The 21,850-nt window shown below is 42.4% G+C and overlaps 1 protein-coding gene across 2 annotated transcripts in view; it reads right to left on the bottom strand.

Moving 5' to 3' along the window:
- The window catches only part of SKAP1 (src kinase associated phosphoprotein 1), a 277,155-nt gene that overhangs the window by 47,915 nt on the left and 207,390 nt on the right, over positions 1-21,850 (bottom strand). For both annotated transcript variants that reach the window (XM_049637518.1, XM_049637519.1), the window contains exons 5-6: positions 1,678-1,755; positions 740-823 (exon numbers count right to left, since the gene is read on the bottom strand). In XM_049637518.1, the coding sequence (XP_049493475.1) occupies positions 740-823; positions 1,678-1,755 (162 nt within the window). The remainder of the gene's footprint in view (positions 1-739; positions 824-1,677; positions 1,756-21,850) is intronic.

Below are 21,850 nucleotides of genomic sequence, written 5' to 3'. Positions count from 1 at the left end.
GGCTCTAGGGATGTCCACGGGACTACTTCCCAGCATTCCACAGGATGAAGTTGAAAGCATAATCTTCGAGAGTCTGGACCCAAGGGTTCTGTTTCTGGGCCATTGGCAAGCTGTTTAAATCTTTCTCACAGGGGCGCCTGGGTGGCGCAGTCGGTTAAGCGTCCGACTTCAGCCAGGTCACGATCTCGCGGTCCGTGAGTTCGAGCCCCGCGTCAGGCTCTGGGCTGATGGCTCGGAGCCTGGAGCCTGTTTCCGATTCTGTGTCTCCCTTTCTCTCTGCCCCTCCCCCGTTCATGCTCTGTCTCTCTCTGTCCCAAAAATAAATAAAAAACATTGGAAAAAAAAATTTAAAAAAAAAAAAAAAAATAAATCTTTCTCACAAGTTTTCCCCCCAGTATTTTAACTATATTATTAATATCCATAAAGAGTTTGAGATTCTTTAAAAAAAATACCAAAGTGTTCAACCTTGATAATACTGTGTTATTAGTCATAATAAAAGACAACCTTTCGACATGCTGACCACACCGTCCTAGTGTTTGAAGTGAAAATAATTTCTAAATTGGCATCTGAGTTTTTGGTGACGGACAAGGTATTACTTAACAGCCTCTTTCAGTCTCCCAAGCGTGTCCCTTTATGGGTGTTAGTTAAGGACTGCTATCTTGAGATCTAAGTGCTTGAGAATTTACGAAGTGCTTGCATCCAGGAGTGAGCTGCTGCTGTGCGGATGAAGAACACTTACTTTTCTCGTTAGCATAGTAGTAGAAGAGGCCTCTGCTGATGACACACCATCGTTTCTGCCATTCCGATCCAAAGAAACTATGATCTAAACGGAACAGCAGTAAGGGGACATAAATTCAGGTAACTACAACCACTGAAGAGTCCGTAAAGTCCAACAACACACAGTCCAGTGTGTTATTGTTTTATTTCCTAGGTTAATGGACTGTAAAACCCTCCCGTTCACTCCCGCAGGTTATCCCATATTGACTCAGAGTCCAGAGGGCTCGCTCCGTTAAAGGTCCAGATTCTACACGGGGTTTGCCTGTTCTGACCTCTCACAGCTGTCTCGCTATTTATCTTCCTTGATATCTTTCAGGTTCTAATCTCATCCAGTGCTTTTCAAATTCTCTATGATCCCTTTATGCGGTGCCTTTTAGCAAACCAAACTGATGCTCAGGCCATGGGCACAGGAAAGGCTTTCTTTGTACTAAAGCCAATTTGCTTTTTGAGTGCTAAACTTGGGACCCCGGGCCTAGGATGGCGGTATCTATTCTCATCCAGTGAGCGATGGGTCAAGAGGTGGGTTCCTCTGAAACTTGAAACTGGGCTGCTTCACATAGGATATAAAATGATACTCTTGGCAACGGTTTTGCTCTATGGGAGCACACAGAGAGATGAGAACAAGAGTATCATCGGCAATTCATTCAACAAGGATTTATTAAGCACCTGTTGTGTACCAGGTGACCAAAGCAGAACCAGTTCCTATTCTGACGAAACTCACAATCTGCTGAAGATTTGGGGGGCGCTGGACTACACCAGACTTCTCTCTTGCCTTCCTTTTGGTCTCCCAGCTTCTGAGCGCAGAATTGGGCATAGAGACAGCACTTTCTACATTAGCCCTTTTTCCTCATTTCCCTTCCCTTCCTGGACTGTTCTGAGACCTGTGGGTCTGATCAGTACCTTTGCTTTTCTTCTCCAAGTATCCTTGCTTGATGATGTTATCCAGCTCTTGAGCTCCTCTTGTGATGTCTTCCACTCCTGAAAGGAACAACGGCAAAAATGCTTTGTTGAAACCTGGCAGAGTTTTCATTTATTTAGGCAACTTTAGATAATCTACATTAATGAAGGGGGTGCAGAAGGGCAATTGCTTAAGCACAGCACAAAATAAGATAATTTTTATATGATTGGGGAAAAAGCGTAAATTTTCTTTCTTCCTCATTATATCTAATGCTAAAATCACTTACAATGATCTAAACATACATTAGTTTGTGCAAGGGGAGGTAGCCTAAATATGTACTGATTGGCAAGAAAAGGACTCCAGAGAATTAAGAATTTGCAGTGGAGATAAGCTCCAAATTGGATAACCACACTGAGATCATCAAAAGTCAAATGAATAGCTACCAGCAGAGAGACGCTTTAGTGAGTGATAGCGTTCACCATAGACGCAGCCACCTCCGTGAGAGCAATAAACACACACTCACTCTTAAAACACACACACACACACACACACACACACACACACACACACACCAAAACACAAAGCCACCTAGTGAACATAAATTGTATTAAGTTCACACAAAGAAGGGCTATGCAAGCTGCACTGACAATAGCCACCAAATCCTGGTTTTGTCCAAGTATGGGAAAGATCCTAACAATGGTAGAAGCCTTTACCAAGAGAAGACTCTGGAATTGACATCAGCCTTTAATCGTATGCTGCTAACATCCTTGACTTTCAACTAGCCTTGTTAGGTACCAATTTATTGAGAAGTCAAGATCCTCATCCATCTTTCGCCACTAAGGTGTATACTTCTTTTATAGAAGAGAGGAGTAAAGGACAAAAAAAGAAGGGATTTACTCCTTAAAAAATCAAATGAAACAAGAACGCAAAAAATTCTTAAAAAAAAAATACGCGTCCATATTTCTTTTTTCTTTAAGTTGATTTATTTTTTTGGCAATCTCCACACCCAATGTGGGGCTCGAACTCATGGCCCCAAGATCAAGAGTTGCATGCTCTTCCGACTGAGCCAGCCAGGTGCCCCCAAGTCCATATTTCTTAATTAGGAGAAATAAGGAGAGTGGGCTGGCAGGATCCTAATGTTTATTGTTTTTAGTCTCCAAAACCAAAGCTCCTTTGGTTTCCCTTAAAAGATTTAGAAAGCAAAACAAAATACAAACCAACTGAAGGGACAACCACATAGGAATCAACTGGGTCACCTATACAATATCTTGAGACTTTTGGGTGAAGTAATTTTTTTTTCAATTACGCGATTGTTTTTTGAAATTTTCAATAACTAACATTTATTCAGTGGTGGCTATGAGCTGGCAGTTTACTTCTTGCTTAAAATATTTCTTGTTTAAAAATAACTTAAGAATTTTTTTATTTTAGAGAGAGAGAGAGAGAGAGAGCACGAGCATGTGTGTGAGCAGAGGAGGGACAGAGGGAGGGAGAGAGAGAGAGAGAGAGAGAGAGAGATAGAGAATCTCCAGCAGGCTCCACACTCAATGTGGAGCTTGACGTGGGACTCGATCTCATGACCCTGGGGTTATGACCTGAGCCGAAATCAAGAGTTGGACACTCAACCGACTGAGCCATCCAGGCGCCCCTAAAAACAACATTTTAAGACAATTTAAAATGCAACTAAGATTACCTTTTGCTTCTAAGTTGTTTTGAACTTAGTTTTAAACAGAGATCTGAAGGGCTTTTCTTTTTTAGTGTGTCTAAGTGCCTGATTCTTTCTATTTGTCCTTATTGTCAACTTCCTTGTTCATGGACTATTTTCATTTGTGTGCTCTACGGTTAGCAAACTCTGTGGCTGCTATAAATCCTCCCAGATGGGTCTCAGGGTGCACACGTGAGATGAAGAGCAGCAAAGGGAAGTTCATTTGCCTAGGACCCTTTCATTTCTCCCACCCTTCTGAAAATTCTAATACCTCTCTGGAAATGCTCTCCAAGAAAATAGAAACTGATCTTATGGAGGGTGGAGTGGCCGGGTTGAGGGCCTGATATGGTTGAGAAGGTCCTTTGCAGGAGAGCCTATCCTCTCTGCAGCACTATCAAAAATTGCTCCTAGAGGCCTACAAATTAAATGAAAGACACGGGAGATGAGAAAAACAGGATCCCCTAAGCTTGGAGTTTCTATTTCTTCCTGCAGTTTTTTTTTCTTTTCTTTTTCTTGTTTTAAGGTCTTGTTAAACTTAGAGACACAGATTCTAGTTAGAGATGCCGAGAGTCTGAATCATAAAAGACATGTTAAACGTTCTATTAGAATTCAAACCTCCTTTTTTAATGCAAATCTAAATGCCATTTTATGGAACATCTATAATTATGAAAATGGGAAGACATTGCCTCGTGTGCGGGGAGAGTCTGTGAGTATGAATATTACATTAATGTGCCCACACCAGCTCACTGATCCTGCTGGCAGGAGCATAAAAAATGCTTGAGTGAAACTTTTATTTAGATGTTAAGACTCCAGGCCCCAGCGGGGTGACAGAGACAGTCCCTGCGAGTTGCCATCAGAAAGAGAGCTTGAATTGAATTACCCAGGGGGGAAGGAGGTAGTGATGAGCACTGCTTCGCTTATTTAATTTCATTTACTTTCAGTACATTAGCAGCATGAGGCTTTTCTCTCCCCACCAACCGAAACCCAAGAATGCCACCACCAAGAAAACAAAGACATAATGCTGCAGAGACGTTTGAACCTCGAGTCACTAATTCTAGGAAACTAGGGTCAGTACCATCACCGCCTTCTCTCCGAAAAGAGTCACACTCAGTTTGCTGAAACTGGGCAAAAAGAGAGCTGCTGACTTTTCTCTCTTGGTCATTCACCAACAGATTCTGAAGAGCTAGAGATATGGTATTTTATGTGCTGGGTTTTTGCAAGATGTGTTATGTTGCTTTCTTATTAGAGGGAATCTGTACTGAGGAACTCTCTTCCCTGGTTTCCCTTATGGGCAGTGGAAAAAATGGGATGAAGCGAAGGTGAAGTTTGAAATGGTTATGGAAAACAATTAGGAAATCCAATCAAAGCAATCTCTATTCTAGCGATTGTCTATTGTGTGCAAGGCACTGTGTGGGGAGTCTAATGACAGAGTTGTTCTCAGTGTAAGTTGACACTGAGCTCAATTTCATTAGCTCCATGATCTATCAGATAAATCCAGACAATCAAGATGGGAAGCCACTGTGGCAATCAAGCTGTCTCCTACTTCGGTGTCAGCTCAGTGTCCTACTGATCAAGAACCAGTGATCTTGAGGACGCACCACGTTGGCCATGGTCCCGGGGTGATGAAGTAGGAGGAGCCTTGTATGCCTGAATCCACACCTACTGGCAAATGAACAGGTCTGCAGAGCTACTTAATGTCTAATAGGAAGCATGTAAATGCTTTGTAGGATGATAATAAAAACAGGAAGAAGCCACAAATAATTGCACGGGTTGCTATTTTAAGGCCAAAACATTTATATGTAAGTATACAATTTTTAAAAATAATCGAGCCTTTTTGTCCATTACCTGAAAAAAAGATATCACCATCTTAATGAAAAAATAGAAATGATTTAGATTTATTGGGAAGAAATGGCCTTCTTGGACAAACCTAAGGGTGCATCACAGTGTATCAGCACAAAACAGAATTACATTCGTGTCATCATCTCTCTCTACCACTGCACTTAACTAAATCTCCCAGAATAGCCCATATAAAGAAAAGATTCACTTAGCTGAAGGATGTGGGGCCATAAAGATAAGATCAGCAGAGAAGGTGTTACCTAGAAGTGATGGCCACCCAACTTTCGTGGCAGATGAAGATAAAAGAAATTCTCGGACATCTTTCTCTCCTCATCCAGATTCCTTTAAACCCTTGTATCCCACCCATACCCAACTCTGCAATAAAACACGACGGACTAGGATTCCGTCTCTCAGCACTAAACATGACTCTTCAGTCAGCTATGGACAGCAACAACAATGGGGACCCTTTGAGTGTGATACATTTCCATAAAGCAGTCAATAAAAAAGACATGGGAGCTTATGTGAGTCACGGCTTATTTAATCAGCTGCGTTCTAGCCCACTGAGAAAAGAGAATTGGAGAAATCACTTGGCAACACCACAGCACAAGGCTAACAGTACGAGAGGCCATGCAATCTCGTTGCAAAAAGGTCACAACCCCTGCAGAACCGGGCAGGTGCCTGTGAACTTCCCTTAGAGGCAGCTGGCTGGTTTCTTGCTAAGCCAACCTGAAATGAAAATCGATGATTAAGAAAAAAAAAGTTTTTTATGTTTATTTATTTTTGAGAGAGAGAGACAGAGTGTGAGCGAGGGAGAGGCAGAGAGAGAGGGAGACGCAGGATCCAAAGCAGGCTCCAGGCTCTGAGCGGTCAGCACAGAGCCCGACGTGGGGCTTGAACTCACAAACCACAGGATCATGACCTAAGCTGAAGTCGGATGCTCAACCGACTGAGCCACCCAGGTGCCCCAAATCAATGATTTAAAAAACAAAACAAAACATCTTTTGTTCAACTCCCCCCCCCCCCCCTTAAACTGTGGACTTCTCCCATTGTCCCTTTTCCTTTTAACCCAAGTTCTTTCCAATTGTTTGGAAAAAGGGACCAAACTCCAGCCTAGAGACTGAGAGCTACCAGGGGTGAATTTCAGGCAGGGTGGAGTTTATCAGGTTCCTCCATTAAAGCACCTGTGATAAGGGCCCCAGGGGATTGGGTGGATGAGGTTGGAGAAAATCTAATATTTGGAGGCGGGGGATGACTATGTTCCATCTGGTCATAGATGGTCTAGATGGTCTAGATGGTTCCATCTGGTCTAGATGGCTGATGTACGTGCATTGGCAGACGGGTGACAAACACACTGCCTCAAATGTACAAAGGGGAAGAGAGTATTGCAGGGAGGGTGAGGGTAGTATTCTCCTGGCTGGTGGTCGCTGGTCCTAAATCTCCTTTGTAGTTGGTTTCTGTGGCCTTTGTAAAATACATTCATTACAGTTTTCCCTCAGCTTCTTGACCGTCTGGGCTGCTTTTTTGCCTTTTTTTTCTCAGTTTTCGGGAGCCAGTCAGTAAGTGACAGTCAGTCTGAGGTGTCGGGTGTGTTCAACTTCGAAGCATGACACTAACAGGGAAGTTGGTTTCACAGACTCTTCCTCCCTTAGTCTCTTGGGACAGCCTCACAGAATTCTCTAACTTCCATGGTTCTATTTGCTACCTGCCTCCGTTGACACCTTCACACTTTCCTGTCATTTTGCTTCACTTATTAAGGAATTTACACCAACACATGTGACACATGTGAGGTGAAAAATTCTAAATCATGAATAATAATCGACTTCGGATCGGAAAGTTTCAGAGATGCAGAAAGACCGCTCAGACGGCTTTAATTTCGTGGAGGAATAACTGGGATGCACAGGAGAGGAAGAGGAGGGGACTCAAAGTACTTGGTCAAACTCTTCAACAAGCCGTGGCAGAAGAAGCTAGAAAACAAAACAAGGGGAATTAGAGAGAGACTGAAGGTCTAGCCGTAAGCAAACCAGCACAGGAGACAACATTCGGGAGATCTTGATGGACTCTTGTCGGCCCTCAAACTTTTTAAGGTCTTAAAAAAGATCTGTTAATTCAGGTTACTGGATCTGGCAATCCAGACCAGACTATAAAAATCTGTGGAAGAAACCTTGTTATCCTGAGGATAAAGAAAATTTATGAGAGATTCTAGGCCAATAAGTAGTACTAAGAAAAAAGGGAGATAATTGATGAGGGGAAAAATTAAAACTAGGGGCGCCGGGATGGCACAGTCCGTTAAGCATCTGATTCTTGATCTCGGCTCAGGTCATGATCTCAGTTTGTGAGTTCGAGCCCTCACATTGGGCTCTGTGCTGATGATGCAGAGCCTGCTTGGGATTCTGTCTCTCCTTCTCTCTGACCCTCCCCCGCTTGTGCTCGCTCTCTCTCAAAAATAGGGGCACCTGGGTGGCTCAGTCGGTTAAGCGTCCGACTTCGTCTCAGGTCATGGTCTCGCGGTTTGTGAGTTCGAGCCCCGCGTCGGGCTCTGTGCTGACAGCTCAGAGCCTGGAGCTTGCTTCAGATTCTGTGTTTCTCTCTCTCTCTCTGTCCCGACCCCACTCACACTCTGTCTCTCTCTCAAAGCTAAATAAATGTTTAAAGAAAAATTAAAAAAAAAAATAAAACGAAAAAAATAATTAAAACTAATGCGTTTTAATGAAAAAACCAAATAAACTTTTAATCTGCATTTTATAAAGCATGTTTATATCTCATTTGAGCTTCACAACAGTCTGTGAGGTCTGTATTATTATTAGTTCTTTAATAGCACTCTTTATGAGTGCTCTTTATTAGCACTTTACAGACCAGGAAATCTTTTTAAAATTTCTAAAATCTTTAAAAAAAATTTTTTTTAACATTTATTTGTTATTGAGAGACAGAGAGAGACAGAGCATGAGCATGGGAGGGGCAGAGAGAGGAGACACAGAATTCGAAGCAGGCTCTAGGTTCTGAGCTGTCAGCACAGAGCCCGACATGGGGCTCGAACTCACAAACCGAGAGATCATGACCTGAGCCGAAGTTGGATGCTTAACTGACTGAGCTACCCAGGTGCCCCAGGAAACTGAGTCTTAGTGAAATTACTGAACTTGCTGAAGCCTGCTCAGTTGGAACAGCCCATGCACTTTCCACCACCCTGAGCCTGAGTTGAGGAGACGCACTCAGGGTGGCTGAGGAAAGACAGGGTCTGCCAGCCTCACTCTCCCACAAAAGACCCCATTTAAGTACAGAAAAAGAAGCAGACAAGTGTGTGGTTATTCTAATACTTGATGTCAAAAAATTATTATTACTATTTTTACAAATATTTTTTAAAAAATACAATTTATTGTCAAGTTAGCTAACATACAGTGTATACAGTGTGCTCTTGGCTTTGGGAGTAGATTCCCATGATTCATCGCTTACATACAACACCCAGTGCTCGTCCGAACAAGTGCCCTCCTCAATGCTCATCACCCATTTTCCCCTCTCCCCCATGCCCCCCATCCAGCTTCAGTTTGCTCTATTTAAGAGTCTCTTATGGTTTTCCTCCCTCTCTGCTTGAAATTATTTTTTTCCCCTTCCTTTCCCCCACGGTCTTCTGTTAGGTTTCTCAAATTCTACACATGAGTGAAAACATGATATCTGTCTTTCTCTGACTGACTTATTTCAACTAGCATAAATATCCTCCAGTTCCATCCATGTTGTTGCAAATGACAAGACTTCGTTCTTTCTCATTGCCAAGTAGTATTCCATTGTATATATAAACCGCATCTTCTTTATCCATGTAGGGACCTCATCAAGATAAAAACCTTCTGCACAGCAAAGGAAACAATCAACAAAACTAAAAGACAACCGATAGAATGGGAGAAGATATTTGCAAATGACATATCAGATAAAGGATTAGTATCCAGACTCTATAAAGAACTTACCAAACTCAACACCCCCCAAAATTGTTTTAAGATACTATATTTATTTAACTTTTTTAATGTACCGGCTGACTAATCTATGGAATTGCTTTCCAGGGCAGGTCTGTGTAAAATCCAAGAAGTCAATAGATACACAGTACGGAGCACAATAAAAGAACATATGAGAATACAATAAAAGGATACACGGGTAAAGAAAATACAAGAGGAAGCCACCTGGAGCTCTCACAAATGGTGCTTGGTCACCAAGGTTTGGAAGATGTCTTTTGATGCAAGAGTGGTATCTAGAGGAATGGTATCCAGTGTAGGGCTCAAGCAGGAGTCTTGAACGTGATGTATTTACTCTTTAAGGAAGAACACTTGGTTTAAAGAGAAAGAAGATTTAGAAAAATGTTTATTTTTGAGAGACCGCAAGTGGGGGAAGGGCAGAGAGAGGGGGACAGAGCCTGATGTGGGGCTCGAACTCACGAACCACGAGATCATGACCTGGGCTGAAGTCGGATGCTCAACCGACTGAGACACCCAGGTGCCCCAGGAGTAAGATTTTTAAGCCAAATACCCCAAGTTGGTTCCTTTTCACAAAACATTCCATCAACAATGCCAAGCTACAAGGTAACATATGGAAACTATGACAACTCATGGAGGATGAAGAACCTTCTTATTTCTACAAAGAGGCACCACACTAATCGTCGGAGGGGCCTGTGGTCTTAGGGGATGCTCCTCTTCCATGTCTTCACGTTCAGTGGGATTTTACTTGTAAGAAGTGAAAGAATTAGAAAAAAGCCCTTCCAACTCCAGGTATGCTAACTTCAACACACTATTTCTAGCATCTAAATAAATGGTAATAGTAATCAGCAGCGTCTTCTAAGTGTACATATTTCACTTTAAAAAATATATTTTTTTAACGTTTGTTCATTCTTGAGAGACAGAGCGTGGGGGGTGGGTGGGGCAGAGAGAGAGAGAGAGAGAGAGAGGAAGACCCAGAATCCGAAGAAGGCTCCAGGCTCCGAGCTGTCAGCATAGAGCCCAACGCGGGGCTCGAACCACAAATTGTGAGATCATGACCTGAGCCGAAGTTGATGCTTAACCGACTGAGCCACCCAGGCGCCCCTACATATTTCACTTTAAAGAATGACTCACTCAATATAATAATCCACTAAGTCTCAATCATCGAATCATGACACATTGGTGTTTTTGATCAATTGAAGGTGTTAATCTACAGGGCAGAGATTCCAAATAATTCCCTTTTAGAATAAGAATGGATTCGAAGTTTTTCTTACTAATATCATTCATCTGCATTCTGATATGCTTTCTTAAGGGAAAAAGCCAATCAAAAAATAATTTATAGCTTATCTTACTTATGCTACAATCTATGGTACTAAATACATCAGATGCACTATTACAATGGTGGGAATCAAGAGCTTCCCCAGTGCTTTATCTCCTTGAGAAAATCGTGTTTCTTCAAAATCACAGGTGTTCCATATTAGTGGGCCGAGCATATAAATGTGGGTGGACATGTGTCATGGTGGGAAAAAGGCTGAGAAGTCATGGGATCTCCACACAAATTGTTTAACTCAGGAAGTCTCTTGTGTCTTCTGATTTTGTTCATTATGCGTACCTGTAACCCAGCACCCTCAGCTTTATTTTTATCCTAGGAATCCTAGAACCACAAAGATCCAAGCTACCTGAAGTCTCTTTAGTAGCCAAACCACAGTAACTGGCAATCATACAAAGTGAGAATCTTCATACAAATCCAGGCAGCAAGGCTTCAAATGGCCTTGCGACTCTAATAAGTAGGTAGAGAGGATGGAAAATGCCAAATCATCTTTTTACAAAACTTTGAAGGATCGCTGTATTCCCTCAGGTCACCGTTAGATAGATATGTGTCATTTAAAAGCATATCTATAAAGTGAATGACAAAATATCGTTCCTAAATCTATTTATTTACTACTCCGCTGGGCTGTGATAAGAACACGGGGGAAAAAAAAGAAAAAAGAAAAGAGCCTTGCCTAGGTTTGGAAGAATTTTTTTTAAATTTTAAATTGGTTTGCCTTCTATTTGTCTACCATACTGTGGCCAGAAGTCATTTTTCTGAAACACAGAAGTGGTCACGTCACCTTCCTGCTTAAAGCTAATGGTTCCCCATTACTTATAGGGAACCATTACAGGGTGGTATCGAATATCACTGATCCCTTATAGGATGAAAATCAAACTCTCCAGCATACAAAAACTTTAAAATATTTGGTCTCACCGATTGTCCAGTTTAGTTTTCTTCTAAGCCCCATACCTCCCAATGCTCCAGCAACAGTAAAAGTAACAAACTGCCGTCTGGAACATGCCATGTACTGTACACTACAGAACTTTGCTCATCTGTTTTTCCTCTTTGGGAATTCCTCTCTCTCTTTCAAAGTAGGGCATGCTCTCCCTACCCCCTTTTAAGTTTGTTTGTTTGTTTATTGAGAGAGAGAGAGAGAGAGAGAGCGAGCGAGCCCTGTGCTCAAGTAGGGGAGGGGCAGAGAGAGGGAGGGAAAAAGAGAGAGAGAGAGAATCCCAGGCAGGTTCTGCACTGATGCGGGGCTCTAACTCATGACCTGAACTGAACTCAAGAGTCAGCTGCTTAACCTACTGGGCCACCCAGGCGTCCCAAGGGCGTCTCTTTTAAGACTCAATTCAAATATCACATCTTCCCTGGATCTTTCTATTTTTGCCATGTAGAATTATACACTCCCTCTTCTGTGTTCTAATGCCATTTTCTATAGGGCATTATTACAGCACAGTCTTGGCTCCCAGGGGCCCTTTTCCCCAGTACTCTCCAGTCTTGACTTAGTTATTATGTAAAGCTACTATGAACAAGGGAATTGAAAAGGGGCTACTGCTGCAAAAAGGAATACAGCTGTGGGTCTAGGTAGAAGGCAGTAGGAAGGATAGCCTAGAAAGGGGAATGAGGGTAAAAGTAGGTCTTGCATTCGTAGGTGGAGACATGACACTACGGAGGAAATTAGGTGAACAAACATCATAGCATCTGGATTGAGAGGAGGGAACAAAGAAGAATCCAGTACACCTGTGCACCTAGGGGGACGGGCCAGTGTTTGCACCACAGCTGTCTAGTTAAGGAGGGTAAGAATTAGACTGAGGGGCAACCGGAACATGGGAACAACTGAGACCCATCGCAGGCTAGGGCTGTGCCTTAAGTAACTGCTGGACTGATATGGGATTAAGAAGGATCCTTCCCTAAAATACACCACAGGAAACGCTGAGGAGTTCGGTGCTAATTATTTAATTTCTTGACACTTAAAGAAAAGCTGCTGGTGGGAAATCTGGTCCCTTTCATAGAGGGCAGTACAATTCATTATTCATTATTTCTCCCTGTATCCCCAGGGGCCTCGTACACACAGTAGGTGCCCGAAATATGTGTGTTAGGAGAAACTGCAACCACTTCTAGCCTGATGGGACTTGTGGTCTAAGCAGGCAATATGGGAGTTGAATATTTGTTAGATAAGTCACATTCATCTAAGCCACAAATGGTAATTTTTGTTCTGCTGTACCTCACAATTTTAATCTGAAGGTTGGTAACGTGAAATAAGAAGTTAAAGAGGCAGAAAGAAGCGTTAGCCAAGACAGCAAGGAGGAAACGGGCAGTGCAGAAGCCGGGATGAGTAACAGGACTGAGAATGATAGGAAGGGAGGCAGAGAGAATTTTGGGGGGAAATTGGGGAAAAAATGCCATGAACCTCAACTGGAGAGAATGAAGTTTCTGAGACTATTTCACAGCCTCACCGAGACCCTGCTCTCTTCACCTCAGACCTCATCATCAGCTTCCGGAGAGCGTCAAAGGATGGGATCTGGAGGAAGCCAGACACGGGCAAAGGGCCGAGCCACATGCCAACACCCTGACAAAGGGATCACCAAATACTTCTCAGAAATAGCTGTCGAAGGCAATTTTTGAGCTACAGGCCTTGAGTGGCTGAGAACTTGACCTCTTCTCGTAGCATTTCCCCAGTCTTATTATTTCTCTGAGGAAAAAAATGGTATTTTTCTCTTTGGTCTCCATTTGGTTTGCATCCCATACGCTAAGATCCCATGTGTGTCGGAACACTTCATACTGCTGCTGGTGAACCCCATGTGGGGATTAGCATACCAGGATCCTGGAGTCTCTATTGTAGTTACTCCCCCAAAACAAAAGATTTCAAGGAGAAGCCAAATGATACCAATTTTGCCTTCTCTGTGTCTCTCTGGTAAAAGACATTCAGATATCATCAGAGCGCTGCATTGAGAAAACTTTTAAAGCAAACAAAGCAGAAAATCAAAAAGGAGACTCAGGAACTAATTATTGTGATTCTCCGGGGGTTTTTCAGGGTGGGTGATCTAATGAGAACTCACACACCCCATCAGGAAGGACTTGATGGGAATGCAATGATCTTAGCAATGTGGCTTTGACCTGGTATGTATCATCTACTGGACAAAGTGTCACTCCCCAGCCAGACCTCACTCCCAGCCAGCTCCCTGGGTGTCTTTGTACAGCGGCACACAATCAGGGACAAAAACGATGGCTATGATAAGGAACCTCTAGGGCAAAAATCGCCTCCTTTCCTTATCGCCTCCTTCCCTTGTCAGTTACACATTTGAGATTTAAAATCTTTCTTAAATCTCCTGTTTCACCTGATAAAACTCATGTAAGTTTGAAGTAAGTCAAACTTTGTAAGGAAAAAAATTAAAGAGGGGAAAACGAGGGTGATGTTCCTAGACCCAAAAGTTTCCAACCAAATCACCAAGTCTGTAATTGCAAAATAAAAACACTAAATCTCAATATCTATTTGCACAGCTCATTAACTAAGGGCTCACACTCAGCAAACAGAGAGAGAGAGAGAGAGAGAGAGAGAGAGAGAGAGAGAAAAGAACCTTCAGCACCAAATACATTTGGAAAGTTACTATGGAGACCTGTCTTTCCCTGAATCTAAACTAGACTCTGTCACATTCTGCTAGGCTGCTGTCAGATGCATCTGTCTGTCTGTCTTTATTGCTTATTTAGAAAGTTGCAAATCTGGATGACGCAAAGTGTCTTTTGTCAGACCATGCTGGAGAGAGAAAGAGAACATTCCTTTCCCCACTGAGCATTATGAACATTATGGCAGGCACTCGACCTGCTCTGCTACTGGGACAACATGATTTACAATGTGAAAAGGGAAAACCTAAATCACCAAGTAATGAAAACATTAAAGTTAATGCATCACAAGTGAGGAATTTATTACCATTAACTCCAATAAACAGTTATAAAACACTCGTCCTTTCCTGTCCATGCACAGGGACACAGACACTGGACTTCATTAAGCGCAACTTTCTTTTCTTCCTCACTAGACCAGTCATGTGTGTTTGAACCAACCACCATTTATTGTTAAGTGGACTGGTTCATTTTCCAGGACTGCAGAAAGCTGAAGGCACATCCATTTTGCTTCACGGTGCTTGGTACAGACGGATGAAATAGCAAAGTTTAGAAGACATGAGCTCGGTGTTGCTATATAAGTTTATTTAAAAGTCCCTAAAATGTATGTCTGTTAAAAGCAGAGTAGCTCTTCTGAGCGGCCCTTCTCAGAAGCAGGTATATAAGTAATAATGCCTAGCGAGGAGGGTGGCATATTGGATGCCAATGCACGTCAGGTGCATTTAGCTGAATAATTTTTCCCTTGTTATTGTTTGGTTTAGCACCTTAGAAGCCTCAGATGGAAACCCATTTCCTTCCGACATTTTTCTCTGTCACAGGGGCATACCAGTTTATTACCTTAAGGTTGTTCATGAACAAAAGAGGCTGCGCATATTGGATGGCTAGGGTACATTGGTTACGGATTCATTTGTTTTAGAGGAAAAAAAGAACCAAAGTGTCTTTTTGGAAAGCCAGCTCTAATTGTGGAATTGCCTGTGTGTGACAGACAGGAGAGGCAGCATGAAATTCAGCCTTTCTGGACCAAATAGTTACAATGGTAACAATGATAATAGTAATACTTTACATTTGGATAGTACTTTATTTAGTGTTTGTCAAATGGTTTCCTTTATGGCACCTGGTTGATTCTGATACAGATAGAAAGGCTTTACCAGTCAAGCCTTTGGAGGCTGAAAATAAGGCTCAGAGAGGTAAGTGACTTTCTCACAAAAGCTTGAAAGGAGAGTCAAGACACAGACTGGTTATTTTTTTTTTTCTTTTTTTAAGCTCCAAATCCGATACTTCTTTTTTTTTGCTACACATTTTACATAATGAATCGTGTTATAGTCATAACTATAACGTAAAGTCAAGATGAAGAATGTGTTTTTAATTAAAAAAAATTTGTTTGATGCTTATTTTATTGTTGAGAGAGAGAGAGAGAGAGAGAGAGTGAGGGAGGGGCAGAGAGGGAGGGAGACACAGAATCCGAAGCAGGCTCCAGGCTCTGAGCTGTCAGCAGAGCCCAACGCGGGGCTTGAAGCCATGAACCGTGAGACAGTGACCTGAGCTGAAGTCAGACGCTTAAAGACTGACTGAGCCACCCAGGCACCCAGAGATGAAGAATGTTTTAATTATAGGTTTCTCGGCCCAAATCTCATGGTTTTTAGGAACCCTTTCTGCTAAGCATGCCTACGGCACCAATACCGCCAGATGGAGCCTGGGAGTTGCTCAGGACGTCAGCCCCAAATGGGGACTTGATCTTTGGCCTTGCTAGGGAAGAGGTGGGCACCTGGATGATCTCCCTGTCTGAGGCTCACAGGGATGTTTAGCTCTGCCCACCGAGTGGACTTGCTGGGCCTCCCATGAGCCAGACTGCGCAGAACACATGAAAGAAGGGGCTCGAGAGGCTCTGGTGCAGAGTCTGAGCAGCATGTCCTGTGTTGCCAGAGCTCAGGTTTCTGCAAGAAAGACCAACTGCTAAAAAGTAGCATAGTTTAAGAAGGTAGTGGTACTTAAGGGAACTCTTTTACACTTTATTTCATCACATATTTTAGCATCTGTGTAAGGTTCCCTAATGAAGAACTCTTGCCTGGGGAGGTCACAGGGCTCTCCAGTGGTGACAGAGCAAATGACCTTGCCACTCATTTTACAGATGGGGAAACCAAAGCCCCGGCAGCCAGATTATGTGACTCACCCAATGATGTCATTATGTGACTCACCCAACGATGTCATTATGCGGCATTACCCAAGGCAATGTGACTAATCTGTTGTAGAGTTGAGAAGAGAAATAGAGTTTTCTGACTCCAGCATCATCATATCACTCTTTTGCTCCCATCATTCGATAAGCTCGGCACAGGGGGTATAATTTCTGTGGGGAAATGAGACCAGGGAAGTCCCAAAGCTGGGACACACAGTTCGGTGGAGAGTGAGACGCCATCCTGAGAACGGGTGAATTAAGTAATAGTCCATGTCCTGAACACTGAGGTCCCTAGCTTCCTTTTAGTGCTCATTTCCAAGAACCCTGGTGGTGGTGTATAATGGCACCGCTGGGAGATTCATGGATCTTCCTCTGGAAGAATGAATGGCTTCAGAAAAAAGGCCTACATCTACTGATGGTTGGGAGCAACCATCTTAAGCAAAAACGGTTGGGTTCTCCCTTATCACTCTCAATCTTAGGCTTTCTAAAGTAAAGCCCATAGGTTGATACATTCCACCTTGGCACACAGAAGTTTCGGTTTGCATTTTGGTGCCTCACTTTTAAATATAAGCAGGGTCTAAGGATCACCAGACTTTGCAGAAAAGCTTCCAACATGCAAGACAAAGACCAAGACATGTAACAGATTAAAAGGTTAGGGGAAACAGAGCTAGGTTGCAGAAAGTAAAATGAAAAAAACAGAGCAAACAAACAAGCCATCATTAATATTCCCAGAGGGATGAGAAGACATTGCATCCATGAGATAGGATGCTTAAAAAGGAACAACGAGAGAGCAAGAAAGGAGGGTCAGAAATTCAATATATGACAGCAGAAATTAAAAACAGAATCAACAGATGAGTTGGAAGATATAATTGAGGAAATCTTAAAGAAATTGGGCAAAATGATCAAGGAAAGGAAAACAGAAGTGATAAAAATATTAGAACATAGAGGGGTGCCTGGGTGTCCCAGTTGGTTAAGCATCCAACTCTTGATTTCAGCTTAGGTCATGATCTCGTGGTTCGTGGGTTCAAGTTCTTGCATCAGGCTCCGGGCTCACAGTATAGAGCCTGCTTGGGATTCTCTTTCTCCCTCTCTCTCTGCCCCTCCCCTGCTCATGTTCGTACTCTGTCTCTCACACATAAAAATAAATAACTAAACTTAAAAAATATTAGAATACAGAAAGTAAAAAGAAAGGAGTGATCAAAGAAATGATGAAATTTCTCAAAATGAAGAATATGAGTCTTCTGATTGAAAGGGTCCTCCATATTCCCAGGATCTGAATGAAGAGAGACTCATACCTTGGTAATCACTGTGAAATTTCAGGACATGACAAATAATGACAAGCTCGTAAAAGCTTCTGAATCAGGGGGAAAATAGGTCCTACATAAAGAACGAAGAATCTGAATGGCATTGAACTTTTCCACAGCAACACTAGCAGCTGGAAGTCAATGAAGCAAAACTTTCCAAAATCTAAGGCGAACCAATTTCCATTAGCATTCTTACACCCAAACTGTCAATCAAGTGTAAAGGTAGAATAAGGTTTTCAGACACGCACAGTCTCAAGAAATCTCCCTCCTAGAGAAAGGCTGCCACCAGAGGAGGCGCTCCACCAAAATGAGGGAGAAAGAAGGTGATGTTAAATCCAGGAAACAGACAAAGGCAAGTCCCAGGGTGACAGTTGTGCCCTGGACCTCCAGAGCAGCCATCCAAGAGTGGGGAGGAGGACAGAGGTCTCCGGGAGAGCTGCTCCAAGAACAAAATGGAACTGATGGGCCATCTGATGCATTTGACCATGCGGAAAGTAGTAGTCAGAGGAATACTACAATTCTGCCACGAAGCTTTGGGAAGAATTTGGGATGGCGACTTAGAAAACTAATCAAATGAAAAAGCCGAGGCATTTACCAACTCTAGAAAAAAACCAAAAACAAACAAGAAATAAAATGTAATTACAGAAGTTTATAAGGGTTGGCAGTAAATAAAATCTACATAGTTAAAATCATCTAAGCCCTAAAACTAAACTAACTAAAAATGATGGTATAATCACGTTGGGAAGATGAAGGGAGGAGAAGGGAGTGTCGGGGTGAGATAAGTGTGTTAAATCCTCCTCTGCCACGATATGAAATCAATACATAATGTCTGAAATTGATAAATCAAAAAAATAGCTGTATAATAATATTATTTAGAAATGTGGAAGTACACACCAGAACTGATGAATGAATTGAAAGGGCTTGCCTCTGGAGAGCAGTACCCCAGGATTGGGGAAGGTTGACTGCCTGCAGTTCTATAGTATTTGATTTTTCAAAAAACATTCCAACTGGCTGAATATACAAAATTCTTAAGCTTGATATGAAGGGTCTCTGTCAGAGGAATCCAGAAAAGAAAGAAGAAATCTGTATAGAATAAAGAGAAACAGTTTTATTAAAAACACTTAACACAAAGCCATGTTTGAATTAGGTTATCATTTGAAGAATATTTTAATAACCTGTAGTCTCTATGCAATGCCAAGACTCATTTGCAACTCTAATCTTGTACTTTGTACCACAGGTCTAAATTCTGCTCAAGCGTTTCCTGCACTGCAAGGGAACCCACAGAAACAGGTGCCTCCTTCCACTGGAGATCTGTTTTATTTCACAGGTAACAAAGGGCATGCAATTCCATGATGAAATTTGGGGTCGGAAGCCCAGGAAATAAACTTGCACTGCAATTTACAGAATTGTATTGTATCACTGGGCACGACCAGAGTTGGATGAAGTACCTGCAGGTACAATCAAATCAGGAAAAATTTATTTGGAAACTACCACGTGGAAGGCATTGTGCCAGAGAGAGAATTCCCAGGATGTCCTAGAAAGACAACTTCGGATCAGTGCAAAGACACAGAGAGTGCAGACGTGATTTTAATTTATAGGGTTGGAAAGGCACAAAGCCATAAAACAAGACACTTGTTGTCCTGCCTTTATGTTAAAGGTTTCGCCTTTTTAAAAAATAATCAGAAACACATAATCATCATTCTTGACATAAATTACACTTTAGATTGGGGGTGGAAATCCTGTTTTAAGAATAGGAAGGGAAGGAAAAGTAAAACCAACTGCATGTAATTTTTCAAGTGGAAACAACGGCAATATGAAGATATATGGGCGTCAGACCCATTGATAAAGGAAGGAGGCTGTGCTCTCTTACCTCTTGTAGTGTCACTCCTGTGACCTCTAGCATTTGCAATGCTTTGATTCCACCTTGCCCAAGGGACCTGTGAGTACGGGGGAAAGGGATGAAGGATGCCTATGCCTGACTTCACCTTTACATTGTCTAAGGACTGAAGGTATAAATCAGCTTTCCCCTTGAAGACGTGAGTGTCAGAAGCTCATGTGAAATGCTGGAAATATTAAATGATGTCCCTTAGGGTTTTATTGTTACTCAGTTTTCTCCTGTAACTGGGAGAGCTGTTCACATGAAGAATACTCTCCCCCAGGACCTCAATTTGTATAGAAAATGAAGTATGAAACTCCAACAACTTCTTGCCACTTTGGAAAGAAAATAAACAATTAGTGGAGGTTGCACTTAGTCTACTGGTCCTGTGATCTCTCTGCCTGTTCTTGGAGAACAGTTCACACCAACAAAGGTGTGAGAATGCCTTCATTACAAATCCTCATTTCCAGGATGATAAATTTGTGATGGTTAAAAAAAAAAATCACCATAGAGAATTCAATGTGTTTTTGTAATGAGGAAAAGCAAAAGCTCTTCCTTGAATCTTATTTAGCACAGGAAGTATGCTAATAATTAGAATTGAGGACTAAATGCCTGAATGCCAGGGCCCCATTTCTAGCTCAACACCTTCCTCTCTTCATCAAAGATTTGAAGGACAGCTACACAAAGAATATATTCCCTATTACAGAAACATGAATATTCATTTGTATAGAGCTTTACAACTTTTAGAGCACTTTTCAAACCTCTTATTTAGTTCGATTTAAAAAAAATTAATGTTTATTTTTGAGAGACAGAGAGAGAGAAGACAGAGAGAGAGAGACAGAGCATGAGCCAGGGGAGGTGCAGAGAGAGGGAGACACAGAATCTGAAGCTGGCTCCAGGCTCTGAGGTGTCAGCACAGAGCCTGATGCGGGGCTTGAATCCACAAACTGTGAGATCATGACCTGAGCTGAAGTCGAATGCTTAACTGACTGAGCCACCCAGGCGCCCCTAGTTCGATATTTTAAAAAGTTTATTCCTTTATTTTGAGAGACAGAGTGACAGAGAAGGTAGGGGAGGGGCAGAGAGACAGAGAGGGAGAGAGAGAATCTCAAGCAGGCTCCGTGCTGTCAGCGAGGACCCCGATGTGGGTCTCAAACTCATGAACTGTGAGATCATGACCTGAGCCAAAATCAAGAGTCAGACAATTAGCCAAGGAGTCACCCTGGCACCCCTGGTTCGATTTTTATAATAGCTCTATGAGGTAGATATTTACAGAATCTGGGATGAGAGGATAAAAGTAAGAAGAAACCACTTCAACAGCTGAGAAGAGAGACCAGTGAATTATTAAGGATTACCTAAGACCCTGCAGAATCCTAATAACTCCAGGATTGTAAAACTTGGCCAGATGTATGAAAATACTGATCAGCCTGCCCGGCTCTGTGCTGTAATAGAGAACCGATCTCTAAATGACCCTCTGCTCCATGTTTCAAGATCATACGAAAGGATATTCAGAATAGTGTAATGTGCTCTTTTAACACGAGTTCTCTCGCCATCTAACTTGTGGCTGAATTGAGGATGAATGGCACTACTTCTCAAGGGGGCAAGAGAAAGCGTGAGGGCTGAGGGGGATTCCAAACAGTATTCGAGGAAAAATGAAGAAATAAGGTTCTTCTTTCCTCCAGAAGCCTCATCTTCTGAAACAGGCCCAGTGATTTAAAAAAAAAAAATTTTTTTTTTTTTTTTTTTTTTTAAGTAACACCAAGTCAAATTGGCGCTGCTTAAATAGTATGCGTTTCAGGGAATTGGAAAAAGGTCCCTCTTCCAAAATACCTTCTCAACTGACTTCCCTAATTCCTGATGTTCCACCATTCAGCACCCATTCCCTTAGATGAAAGCATTATTCCCTGTTGGAATACAAATGCCTCTGGGAGAGGTTGTACGTTAAACGAGGCATTCTCACCCACTGCGTGGAAACAAACCGGTGCATCACAGATCACTGGCGGAGGAGGTGCAAAGTTCCAGCTCTCTCCGAGACGAGGCACAGCCATTTGTAACTATGCAGTAGGCCACTGAGCAGAGCTAACTGATAGAAGCGTGTCCAGCAGTGACTTATCCATGAAGCGTGTACGGCTGGTGATGCTGCATGGAGCCATGATCAATCATTAGCACCTTAGAGTGGTGGTTCTTAACTGCAGCTGCACATCAGAATCACCGGTCAACCTTTCAAAAGATGTAGATACCTGAGCGGCACCCTAGATATGCTGAATCAAGATCATCTGGAAGTCAGGCTAAAGGCACGTTTGCTTTTGCAAGGCTCTGTGGATGTTCTGAATCTCAGCCAGGGCTGAAAACCACAGCCTCAGAGTGAATTTGTGGGTTGGGCGCTTGCCAAACTAAT

Source organism: Panthera uncia, chromosome E1, assembly GCF_023721935.1.
Source record: "Panthera uncia isolate 11264 chromosome E1, Puncia_PCG_1.0, whole genome shotgun sequence".
Classification (NCBI taxonomy): Eukaryota; Metazoa; Chordata; class Mammalia; order Carnivora; family Felidae; genus Panthera; species Panthera uncia.
The sequence above is the reverse complement of the archived record's forward strand: the minus strand, read 5'-3'. Positions and strand labels throughout refer to the sequence as shown.